Source organism: Pseudorca crassidens, chromosome 5 (assembly GCF_039906515.1).
Source record: "Pseudorca crassidens isolate mPseCra1 chromosome 5, mPseCra1.hap1, whole genome shotgun sequence".
Taxonomy (NCBI): domain Eukaryota; kingdom Metazoa; phylum Chordata; class Mammalia; order Artiodactyla; family Delphinidae; genus Pseudorca; species Pseudorca crassidens.
In genome coordinates this window covers 29,214,201-29,227,063 of record NC_090300.1, presented here as the reverse complement: position 1 = coordinate 29,227,063, position 12,863 = coordinate 29,214,201, and the positions used below count along the sequence as shown (strand labels likewise).

Below are 12,863 nucleotides of genomic sequence, written 5' to 3'. Positions count from 1 at the left end.
GTGGATTCAACCAATTGTGAATCACGTAGTACTGCATTAAGTATTTAGTAAAAACAGTCCGTATATAAGTGGACCTGTGCAGTTCAAACCCGTGTTGTTCAAAGGTCAACTGCATAATACATGTCAATTAATGTTACCTTGTCCAAAACGGTACTAGTTGAAAGGCTTACAATAATTTATGAAAACAAAAAATCCTTTCCACCCATTACCATAACTATCAAAATTATGTCGTTTTCACTGCAAAGTCTAATTTTTTTCTACTTTAAAGTAAAAGCATTGGCAAAAACGTACTCAGAAACTACGTCAACTCCCATCTTTGTCATGTAATATGTTCTTTTATATTGTCTAAACTCGGTTTCAAACAAGTCATCATCTTCAGTCTCATCTTCTAAATTGTCTAGAAAAAAGACAGAAAGACAGTGGCTGACAATTACGAATATTCTGTTTTTACATCTAATGCTTTGATAAATACATATCAAAGCAGATGCTTATAAACTATCATAGACATCTATTTCATCCAATATTACTGAATTAGTACTAATAAAGGAAAGATGTAACAACTATTCTGTCAAAAAAAATTGCATATATTAAAATACATAGTTTGTACTCACCCTTAGAAGTTACCACTTCTTCTCCATTTTTGTCTAAAGCAGCCCAACATATTGAGTTTTCCTGGCCCTATACAAATTATAAATCAATATAAAATTAAGGCAGGATATACTTTAAGGTGAGACATTTAACAGGAAGATTTAAAAAATACTAAAGATAACTGAATGATCCTTAAGTGACACACTGCAAAAGTCTGTTTTAAAAATATTCCTCAAATGCTGTGTAAATGCTTTTGGTTTTATATCACTGTTTCCTGAAGCTATAAATCTTTATTATGTAGAACTTAACATTCAGACCCCTCAATGATAAATAACAAGTAATGTTCACCAATATAAAAGATAAATATATTTAATTATATATGTGTTCCAAAAACAAAACACTTCAAGAATATTTCATTTACTTAGAGAAAAGTACACAATCAATATCAAATTCTTTCAACTTTAACATTTTTATATGTCAAATTCTGGGCTGTTGTTAACACAATCTGTTTGTTTATGATTGAATCCAGTAACTACAAACATTACCTATTTTTTTGGGATCTCTGGATCCCATCATTCCTATGACTCTACCAGCCACTTCTAAATTTTCTTCCATGTAACTCATCTGCTTTTCTAAAGTTCTTCCATTTCATCACATCCTTCATATCCTGCCCATCTATTCTTCCTCCTTGTGATTTCATCCTTTCTCTCCTCTACTTCTAACTGCCTATCAACTGCCAGTGCCTCTCATTAGTTCTTCCTACTCCCTTATTCCCAATTTCCTTTTCTTCATCCAAGCTAGGGCCTCTGCCAATTTCCTGCGTCTGGGCTGTTTCTCCAGGTCCTTTCAATCTACCAGTGTCTCTAATGTTAACTACACACCCCTGGATGACTGGTGAAGCTTAAGGACTGAGCTGAGGTGGGCGGAGTCATGGATTATTGATATTTAAGTTTGTGGGTACGGGTCCCCCAAAAGTTGCAGAGCCTGTTTTATTAAGACAAGAAACAGAGTAGAATGCAGACTGACTACTGCTAAGCTCCACTGAGGAAAAGTTAAGCAATTAGAAAGACTGCACTAAAGAAAATCAGGACAGTTGCCCTTCCTGGAGCAAGAGATATTGGGCTTGAGCCTGAATAAAACCAGTACAGCAAAGAGAGTGCAGGAAACTCATCAGTTTCACCAGAATCCAATAACTATGGGTTAGCTGAGGAAAATTTCAGAAGAGGTTTATTTTCCAAGCTAACACACATAAGACATTCTTTAGGGCTTCTTAGAGGTGTTTTACAGTGTACTAGCATATTCTAACTGACTCTAATCACTTATTGAGGACCTAACAGTTACCACATATTGTGCTATTAACTACTCTTAGCCTAGCCTATCACTGTATTTTACACACGATTTTATATATAAATTACTTCTAGAGAAAAATCACTGATCTAGTTAATGTCTCATAACATTAAATGCTATAAATATCCACACTTTAACTAATTTTCTGGGCTCTTATATTTAGAAATGTTTTATACACTTACTAATAGAGTGGAAGAACAAAGAAAACACAATGTTCTTCGATGGTAAAAATAAACTGATTTCTAAAGATCAGATTTAAATGATAGGATCTAATAGAGAAAAAGAAACCAAAACAATTTTTAAAATGTCCATAGAGGAAAAGAAGAAATGAAACTAAAATGAGGCAACCCTAAAATCATAAGAAAGAAAATGAGAAACAAGGAATATCAGTTTTACCTTTACAGCTAAAAAAATGAAAGGACACCTAAAAAAATGGACACCTTTGATTTTTTCTTTTCCTTGTAGTTCTTGGCTTCTTCTGCTGCGACACCTGCTGCTTCATTGAGGTACTTGTTACCAACTTTGCTTTCAAACCACTTTAGGTCCACAAAAACTTCACTGAAGTGCTCTCGATCAAACTGTACAGAAATATTTACATTTATTTTAAAATAACTTAAGTATGTTTAGAAGAATACAGACCAAACTTTTAACAGTGACTACTTCTAGGGCATAGGAAATCAGAGGATATTACTTTTTTACATGGGGACTTCATCTATTACTCTGAAAACTAAAAATGAAAAGCAAATAGAAATAAAAATAACTTAGGTGAAATTACTTATACAGAATGACCAACTTGAGTAGAATCACAAAAACTTTTTCTTCTGGTATTATGTAATTGGTTACTAACCATTTATAGCTACCTGGGACAGGAAAACAAAAACTTCTAGTTACTTACATCTGATAGTTTCACAAGGTATTTCTCAAATCGAGGTAAGTTGAGATGTCCACTTTCATTAATATAACCTAAAAGGAACAAAATCTAAACTTGTACTAAAAGCTGACATTATTTTTTCTAAACAATTCTACAAAATTTTTACAAAACATTGAGTTTTGACATTCTACTAATCAAGAAAAAACAGTGTTGGACTATGTAAGTGGCCCTAGTTTCTATGCACTTGATGTTACTATAATACACAGTATGTAAGAACTGAAGGAAAATATAAAAAATTCCAGGTTTACATAGTAATAACCTTCCCAAATTTCCAAACAACACTGGGAGACAGTTAATTAAATTAAATATGTTCTAGAATCTATCTAGGTCATTCATTTGATATGTTAACTTAAGAAAGAAAAGACTAATGTCCTGCTACTCTGTTGATTGACTGATTGATTAGCTGATTGACTTGCTGTGCAGCGTGACTTGCCGGATCTTAGTTCCCTGACCAGGGATTGAACCCGCGCCTTCTGCAGTAAAAATGCGGAATCCTAACCACTGGACGGCCAGGGAATTCCCTGTCGTCTGTTTTATTCAGCATCACCACTGTCAGTTTCCCATTTTAACTTGAAAACCTCTCCCTCATATTAAATACTCTGATGATTATCCATTCAGAAAACTAAATTTCTATGCTTAAATACGAAACGAGCTAAGTGAAACGAGCAACCTCTGCTGGCTTTCTTAAGCCATTTAAGGTGGAGATTAGTTAGGTATCAATAAATGAGACTGCTTAACTGGCGTCATCTTCTTTGCTTGTGAACCATTGAAAATTACAACTTTAGAGAGCTTGGCACCTTAGACTAAAAGAAACTCCAAATTTTTTTCCTACTTTAGTTGTACATACCATAATCTAATAAACTGAGTGACATTTTTAGGGTTAGTTGAGTGCTAACTTAAAGTAGCTTCAAACAAATACTAAACTTTTCTTACCCCCAAGTTCTGGCAGGATGGTAATATATGTTCCATAAAGAAGAGGCAGTGCATCATGATTAATATGTAAATGAGGTAGATGAGGGATAAAATCATTCCCAACAAGAAATCCCATCAAAATCCAATCATCTATTATCCTTTCAATATCATATTTAAATGTGATCTTGTCCTATGCAATATGAAGAGAAGAGTCAAATCCTATGGAAATTTCTGCATATTCATCTTTGGCCCATGGTTATATTAATACTTACTTTTAATGCTGAAAACTCATAGTCAATATACTCTCTCATTAAAGACAAGTGTAGAAGGTGAAATGTGGTTTCTTCTGGTGCGCATACCCTGTAATTAGTCAGATGATCAACACAGAGCTTATTATATTTTTAAGGTTCAAGTTTAAAAACGTAGCTTAAAATAAAACATCATTAGAAAATAGTTAATTCTTGTCATTAAGGCATGTAATTTATAGGCAAGCTGCAGGGTAATGTTAAGATAAAAATATAACTACAATTACAACAGAGATAAAGTTCATAATAATAGGTTTACAATATGCTTTCTGTGGAAGGACTCTCAGAATTGAGAAAGTCTAAATAATACATAATAGATGTAATAAACCAGTGGGATCTGGTCCATTTAAGGCTGGCCACCAGCAGAAAGCATATAGATAAGTGAGTACGTATACTTTTATATCTACTGCAGTACAGTCCAAGGCTTCAATGTTGAGGCACCATCACTTCCTCCTCTTACCTTTTCCGGGCTTGGTATAGGGGTCTATATTCCTGGCTGTGGCCTATACTCCAGGATTAATTACAAGTAAGAATATAAGCTGTTAACAGCATATTAAAAGCATTTATACACCATGAACAAATGGGATTTTCTTCAGGAATGCAAAGATAGTCCAACATAAGAAAATAAGTCAATGTAATACACCATATTAATAAACAAAGGGAGAAAAAACCCCGCATAATCATTTAACAGAAAAAGCATATGTCAAAATTCAACACTCTTTCATGATAAAAACATTCAGCAAAGTAGGAACAGAAGGGAATTTCCTTATAGCATAATCAATGGTGAAAGACTGAAAGTTTTCCTCCCAAGGAAAGGAATTCTTGTTCCTAAGATCAGTAACAAGACAAGGATGCCCATTTTCACTATAGTTATGCTTCCACATTATGCTGGAAGTCTAGCCAAGGCAAGTAGGCAAGAAAAGAAATAAAAGGTATCCAAACTGCAAAAGAAGAAGTAAAACTCTATTTACAGATGGTGTAATTCTATATGTAGAAATCCCATAGAATCTACAAAAAAAAAAAATACTACCACTAAAAAATGAATTCAGCATAAGTGCAGGGTATAAGGTCAACACAAAAATCAGTTGTGTTTCTACATACCAGCAATAAACAATCCAAAAAGGAAATTAAGAAACAATTCCACTTACAATACCATCCAAAAGAATAAAACACTCGGAAATAAACTTGACCAAGGAAGCAAAAGAAAAAGCCAGAGGCAAAAAAACTGAAATCAAAGATACAGAAAACAGACTGATGATTCACAAAGGTAGGGGATGGGGGTGGGTGAAATGGGTGAAGGTGGTGAAAAGGTATAAATTTCCAGTTATAAGATAAATAAGCTCTGAGGATGTAATGCACAGCAGGTAACTATATTTAAAAACATTATTTTCAATTAAAGGAAAAAAAAGAAGAAAGGAGGCAAAAGACTTGTACACTAAAACTACAAAACTGAAAGAAATTAAAGAAGACACAAATGAATGGAATGACATTTTATGTTAATAGACTGGAAGACTTGATATCAAGATGTGAATGCTACCCAAAGGGATCTATAGAGTCAATGCTGTCCCAATCAAAATCCCAACTTTTTTACAAAAAAACCCCAGAAAACCTATCTTAAAAATTATTAACCTCAGGAGACCCCAAACAGCCAAAATAATCGTGAAAAAGAAGAATATAGTTGGAGGTCTCACCCTTCCTGATTTCAAAACTTACTACAAAGCTACAGTTATCAAAATACTTGTGGTACTGGCATAAAGACAGACATATAGACCAACGGAATAGAATACAGATCCCAGAAACAAACCCTTGCATATATGGTCACGTGATTTTTGACCAGGGAGCCAAGATCATTCAATGGGGAAAAGACAGTTTTTCAACAAATGTTGTTCAGAAAACTGGACATCCACATGCAAAAGAATGAAGACAGACCATTACCTTACACCACATATAAAAATTAACTCGACATAGATCAAAGACCTAAATGTTAAGAGTTAATACTTATAAAACCCTTAGAATAAAATGGGAAAAGGCTTTATGACATTGCATTCAGCAATGATTTCTTGCATATTACACTAAAAAGTACAGGCAACAAAAGAAAAAAATAGATTGGAATTCATCAAAATTAAAAATTTTGTACATCAAATGATGCTATCAACAGAGTGAAAAGGCAACCCAGGGACTGGGAGAAAATATTTACAGGTCATATACCTGTTAAGGGATTACTATTCCTAATTTAATTTCTGTTCTACCTTCTGATATATAGGCAGTATGATTTACCTTTGTGTCTTTTTGCCACCAAACCGAACCTCTTCTCTTAAAAGAGAGAAATGTGCTTCATGACTTGTTAATCCAAGCATAATCTGTTGAAAAATGATGAAGAAATGTTTCTATTCTCTCATTTTTTATAGCATCGGGTTCACAAAAGCAATCAAAAAACGTTTCTATATAGAGAGCATGCTTATTTAAGGAAAATAATTCATTAGCAAATTAAATGTATAACTATCAAAATATGATACATCTACAGGTTATAAATTGGGTAAATTCTGTGTACTTTTCTAAGAAAAAAATATTCACTTTAGACTCAAATAACCTTTATAACCACCCCACTGTACCCCCATAAAAAAATTCCAATAATGTTCTCTTGGTTTTTACACCTTTCCACTTGCCACGGAGGAATGGGTAAGGAATTAGGGCAACAGCATTTCCATGACAGAAGAATACAGGACTCTTCTGGAGGCCAAGATACCTTTAGTATGTGGAAACTCAGAAAAAACTGGAAAAGGATATTTTCAGTTAATATTCTCACATAGTATTCTAATCCCCAAAGTAAGTCAAATAGTTTAGTGAGCCATATCAACCAACTGCAACGTATATTGTTTATTTTCATTTAATCCTGATTCAAAGAAAATAAAACATTTATGAAGCAATCAGGGAAATGAGAATACTAAATGGTTATTTATATATTAATGATTTGTTAATTTTTGTTTTATGTGGGATATCATTGGGGTTATCATTTTTAATATTCTCCATCATGAAATATTTATAGATTAAATAATACATGTCATATACTTCAAGAATACAGGGGATGGGCTTCCCTCATGGCACAGTGGTTAAGAATCTGCCTGCCAATGCAGGGGACACAGGTTCGAGCCCTGGTCCGGGAAGATCCCACATGCCCTGGAGCAACTAAGCCCGTGCCCCACAACTACTGAGCCTGTGTTCTACAGCCCGTGAGCCACAACTACTGAGCCCACGTGCTACAATTACTGAAGCCCACGTGCCTAGAGCCCGTGCTCTGCACCAAGAGAAGCCACCACAATGAGAAGCCCCGCACACTGCAACGAAGAGTAGCCCCCGCTTGCTGCAACTAGAGAAAGCCCACGCGCAGCAACGAAGACCAACGCAGCCAAAAAATAAATAAATACATAAATTTATTAAAAAAAAAGAAAAAAGTCTTAAAAAAAAAAAAAGAATCCAGGGGAGGAGAAGGAAGGAGACAGATGATTAGGGAAAGGAGCTGAAGGTTACTGAAGACAGATGAAGGACACAAGGAGGTTCATTATGCTCTCTCCTTTACATCTGTTTATATTTGCAAACTTCTGTAATAGAAAGTTAAAACAAAAAGAGTCTAGCAAACTTGGGTTATGGAGTCATCAGATCAGGTGGTATTAAAAATCGTGTATTAAGAATGAGGGTAAAAAGGGCCCTCTATCCTGACCTCAGCAGAGTATTCATAGCACTAGGGTCAGTCAGGTGTGAACACTAACTATAGAGACCTGTTGATCATAAACTATGGCAAAAGAACTCCTTTTCCAAATGTTTTAGAACTTTGGTAATAGCAGAAGTAGCAATCATTATTATATCTCTAATATTTGTTCCCATAGCCAGAAATCTTCTTAAATGTTTTTTTTAATTTTTAATTTTTTTTTTTGGCTGCGTTTGGTCTTCATTGCTGTGCGTGGGCTTTCTCTAATTGTCGCGAGTGGGGACTACTCTTCGTTGCGGTGTGCGGGCTTATTGTGGTGACTTCTCGTTGTGGAACACAGGCTCTAGGCGTGCGGGCTTCAATAGCTGTGACACACGAGCTCTAGAGCTCAGGCTCAGTAGTTGTGGCTCGTGGGCTCTAGAGCACAGGCTCAGTAGTTGTGGCGCACGGGCTTAGTTGCTCCGCGGCATGTGGGATCTTCCCGGACCAGGGCTCGAACCCGTGTCTCCTGCATTGGCAGGCAGATTCTTAACCACTGCGCCACCAGAGAAGCCCAGAAATCTTCTTTCATTAAGACCAAGTTTCCTAGATATTTTAACTACAATGGCATAAGATTAGAATACAATAAACATTATACCTACCAAGTCAGCATCTAAGCCATAAAGACAGTGTCTGGTGTTTGGATCATGATCTGGCTTTGCCTTCTCGGATCTGATAAATTCCATGATTTTATGTTCTCCTTCTCCAGGAGTCTAAATATAATGTTTAAAAAAAATGTGGTAATATGCTATATTTCTCAAGATTAAATTTAAAAAACTCTTTAAATAAAATAAGATAATAACCTCATGGCCTGAGAAATAGATGGTAACTCCTTGCCACGACTTGTCTGTAGAAATTTTCATATTTACAAAATACTTCAGATGTTCGTGTAACCTGGCCATGAATTCAGTCCCTAAAAATAAAAGGTTTTTAAAAATTTAATCTGAAAGAGATATAAAAACATTGAGTTCCCAGTGACAACATGAAATTGGATCTGGGTATCCAGGGAATAGCTAGGTATAAGATCTCCCAAGGAGGTCAAAAGCTCTCTTGCTTATCTTGAAAAGCGAGTAATGTTGTATCTTTCCCAACCAAATATCACACTATTTCCAACTTTACCAGGCACCCCAAAATGAAGTTAATGTCAGATGGGGAAATTCAAAGAAGGTTACTGCTGCCTCAGGACTATGCTTCGAATATTTTCACACAAGGGCAGGGTTTCAACACTCCAACAAACTTCAATCTTCTATTTCTCTGCTGGATTCTAAAGTTTTTTGTTTTTTTTTAAGGCATGTAGCTTCAATAAGATTGCCAATAACAACAACTATTATCATTACTATTTTTAACCTGAAAAATTACTATTAATATGGAAACTGAGTCTACAATGATTATGTTTCAGGAAAAGCCCAGATAGTCAATAGTCAAAGGCAATAAGTCTTAAACTGTATAACGATAAAACTGGTTATTAAATTGGGCAATGTGTCATTAGGGGACTTAATGAAAGAGAAAACTAGCATAGCAAAAATTAATGAGATAGTACGATTATAAGATTTTTTTTCAATGTAAAGAATTATAATGATGTTAGACAAAACTCTAGGAAGGGCAGACTGTGCTGTTGCATATAAGATTAAACTTTTAATACTGATAAATTAATTCTTCCTTAAAGTCACAGAAATCTTAACAGCCTCTGAGAAGAAGAGTAAGCACTCTAGACGAGGAAAGTGGGTTTCTTCTCCTGAATACAAGCTAGCTCTATGAACTTGGGTGAACCACAACCTCATTGAGTCAGCTTTCATACAAATAAATGGCAGGAGTAGGACTGATCTTGTAAGTTCCTTCTAGGTCAGGAATTTTGTGCATCTGGGAGAGTCCTGTCCATAGGTGCCCTTATCAGCATCTGTAAATCCCTACAGTGGGTCTCCATAGGGGCATTTATGACCAAGGTGACCAAACCATCTCATGAAGAGACATAACTGGGAAAATACAGCAAATAGAATCCTAAGGACAAAATACATAGAGGTTAGAAAAGAGAAATAAATTTACATTTACATTTTAAATCTGCCAGCATTTTTCTCTCAGTGAATTTACCTGGTGTAATACAGTTGGAATCAAATCTGGCCTCTGTAGGAAGAGTTTCTCCTTTTTCTATTGCCTTTTTAATTTTGTCTTCTGCCTCCTTTGCTGACCTTAAATGTTAAGGGGGAAAAGAAGTGCTCAACTTTCTGGAAAAAATAGAGATCTCTACATAAAGTAAAAGGTTATTTAGAAGTTTTTGTAACTAAAATACTAATTCATCAATTTTAAGTTCAAAACATATAAGTTTTGAAATGTCTATAATCAATAAAGATGAGCCTCAGAATTGTTTCTTTTCATTTAAAGAACTGAGTTTTTCAGCTAGGGACTATAGAAGTAGAACATTATAACAGTATAAAACTGACAAAGAATGTTACAAATACTTATTATAAAGTAATTCTTTTCTAATCACAAATATACAGCATATTAGTTCTAGAAATAATTTCAAAAGTATCGCATAAACATTCATTATACACACTACATTTAATAATATCAAATAAGTACATCATTAAAATGATCTCTAAGAATATTATATAAAAATAATTATAAAATTGTAATGTATATCTTTGGGTTTCCTCATGAAAACATCTAAAGCGAAAGCCTAATAACATTAATGACATCAGTAGCCAAAATGATCTCATTTTTGAGGCAACAGGATTTACTAAGAAGAACATGATTTTTAGAGTCCGATAGACACAGGTTTGAATACTGGCATCCCAATTCCAATCTGGCTTCTCCAGTTACCCATGTGTGGCACACAAATGTGCCACATGGCATACAAGTTAGGAAGTCCTGCTTTATGTACATTTTCTACAGCCTTGTTATTAGCTCTATCTACTGTGCCCTGTGGAATTCTATTTCTGCGATAAACAAACTCTTCTTCGTATTTAACCTCTCTCTCTTACCAACCTCTTCAATATAACAAAGACTCTGAAGATATCAACTCATTTGTAATCACTCCAATGGAAGCCACTCTTTCCTCTTTTCTCCCCTTCCTTCTTTGACTGAAGAAATGATTATTCAATGTTACTATGTGACAAGTTCTTGGGATACAACAAAAAAGAAATGATTCCTCTTCTCGGAATTTACACTCTAGTGGGGAGATAGAAATTAAACAACCATAATGTCTAATGTAGCTGCAATATAGAGAATGTTTGGGACAGGGGCAAGGCAAAACTATTAAAGTAATCTAGGTAGAAGATTATGGTGGCCTAGGCTGACAGTAGCAGTAAAGATGAAAAGAAGTAAGTAGATATGACTTAGATGTGAGGAATAAGGAAGAGAGAGAAGTCCAATTACTCTTGGACTTTGGAGTTGAGCAGTTATTTACATGATGTTATTCACAGAAACATAGAAGGAAGGCAGGTTTGAGGCAAAGATGAGTTCAGTTCTGAATATATTAAGCCTGAAATGTATCTATGGTATCCAGAGGAGGCATTTAGCAGGCATTTGGGTGTATACAAGCTCTGGAAAGAGATATCCACCAGAAAGATAAGTTTGGGAGTCATCAGTACAGATTCAGTACTTAAAGTCATCGGATAAGATATCTTAGGATCCAGGACGGAACCTTAAGAAACATCAATATTTGAGACAAAGCAGAGGAAGAGAATATAACAAGGAGATTAAGAGGGTACAGTCAGAAAGAATTCCCTGGTGTACAGTGGTTAGAGCTTGGCACTTCCACTGCTGGGGCCCAGGTTCCATCCCCGGTCATAGAGTATAGTTACCTGAAGGTCATGGGAAGGAAGTTCAAGAAAGAAATAATGGTCAACACTGCTAAATACCAGGGATAAATGAAGTAATATAAAGACAGAATTATTCTCTAGATTTAGCCCCTTTAAGGAGTCTATTAATAATCTCGTAAGGAAGTTTCAGTGGCACGGTGGGGATGAAAGACAGATGGCAGCAGATTTAAAAGATGGCAGAGATGCAAAGTGATGAGGATTAAAGATTATGAGCGAAGAAAACAGTCGTCATGGAGAATGAGGAAAAGCTGACTGGGGGATTTGGAGGAAACATGGCACACTCGATGCCGCCACAGTACCGAGCGAACGCTTGTGGTGGTTAGGGTCAACTGGCCCTCGATGCCCATTCCGCTCTCCTAGTCTGTCTTCTGATACTGGAGAGGTTGGAAGAAAGCTATAAAAAAATTAAACTCTCAGGCTTCCCTGCAGCTAGGCTTCTGGATATGACTTAGCTTCTTAATCTCTGGATCAGAGCTAAAGGAATAAATTCCTAGAACTACCTGTTCTGGTCAGGGCCTCTGAACTCCTCACCTTCCTGAATGTTGCAGTAGTGATGCCATCAGTGGGTGAGTTCTATGGTGTTGTTCTGGAAGTCATTCTTAAAGGCTAACCTAAATGCACAAACTTTTGGCTTTTACAATGATTTTTATAAGCACCCAATTCTCTGTATTATATTTCTTTCTGCTCAGAATAGTTAAATTTCTATTACCTGCAACTGATTGATACAGTGGGCTTATATAACCCTTTCTCAACACTAGATTATCTAGCCCAGCAGCGCCCCAAAACTAGTTTAACAAATACCAGGGGAATCTGGTAAACATAGTTTCCAGGGCCTAGTTTTTAGAGGTTCAGATTAAGTAAGTCTTGGGTGGTACTTGAGAATCTAAATTTTAGTAAGAGATGGCCCTTGTCTTCAAGGATTTCACAGTTCCAATATCTTCAGTATCTTTTCTCTTTTGATATTTAAATTAGTAGAGTTTACCATCCTCTACCCATTCTCACTGCTAGCCTTCTCCAAGGTACTCTCCCACCTTCCTTGATGATTTCCACATCTGATTCATAGGTGCCCTTTCTACTTCTTTACCTGCCATTGTGATGAAAGGAAAGGATCTATTAGGCTAATGACCTATCAAACTCACTAGACTCAGGGTTTCTTTCCTTCAGTTCCAACAACCCTCTTAACTTTACTCCTGTTACTCATAACAAGGACACTGCAT

The 12,863-nt window shown here is 35.6% G+C and overlaps 1 protein-coding gene across 3 annotated transcripts in view; it reads right to left on the bottom strand.

The window, feature by feature from the left end:
* The window catches only part of XRN1 (5'-3' exoribonuclease 1), a 100,804-nt gene that overhangs the window by 79,296 nt on the left and 8,645 nt on the right, over positions 1-12,863 (bottom strand). For all 3 annotated transcript variants that reach the window (XM_067737615.1, XM_067737617.1, XM_067737616.1), the window contains exons 3-12: positions 9,917-10,014; positions 8,632-8,741; positions 8,431-8,541; positions 6,361-6,443; positions 4,051-4,138; positions 3,800-3,968; positions 2,831-2,898; positions 2,376-2,513; positions 612-678; positions 292-397 (exon numbers count right to left, since the gene is read on the bottom strand). In XM_067737615.1, coding sequence (XP_067593716.1) covers positions 292-397; positions 612-678; positions 2,376-2,513; positions 2,831-2,898; positions 3,800-3,968; positions 4,051-4,138; positions 6,361-6,443; positions 8,431-8,541; positions 8,632-8,741; positions 9,917-10,014 — 1,038 coding nt within the window. The remainder of the gene's footprint in view (positions 1-291; positions 398-611; positions 679-2,375; positions 2,514-2,830; positions 2,899-3,799; positions 3,969-4,050; positions 4,139-6,360; positions 6,444-8,430; positions 8,542-8,631; positions 8,742-9,916; positions 10,015-12,863) is intronic.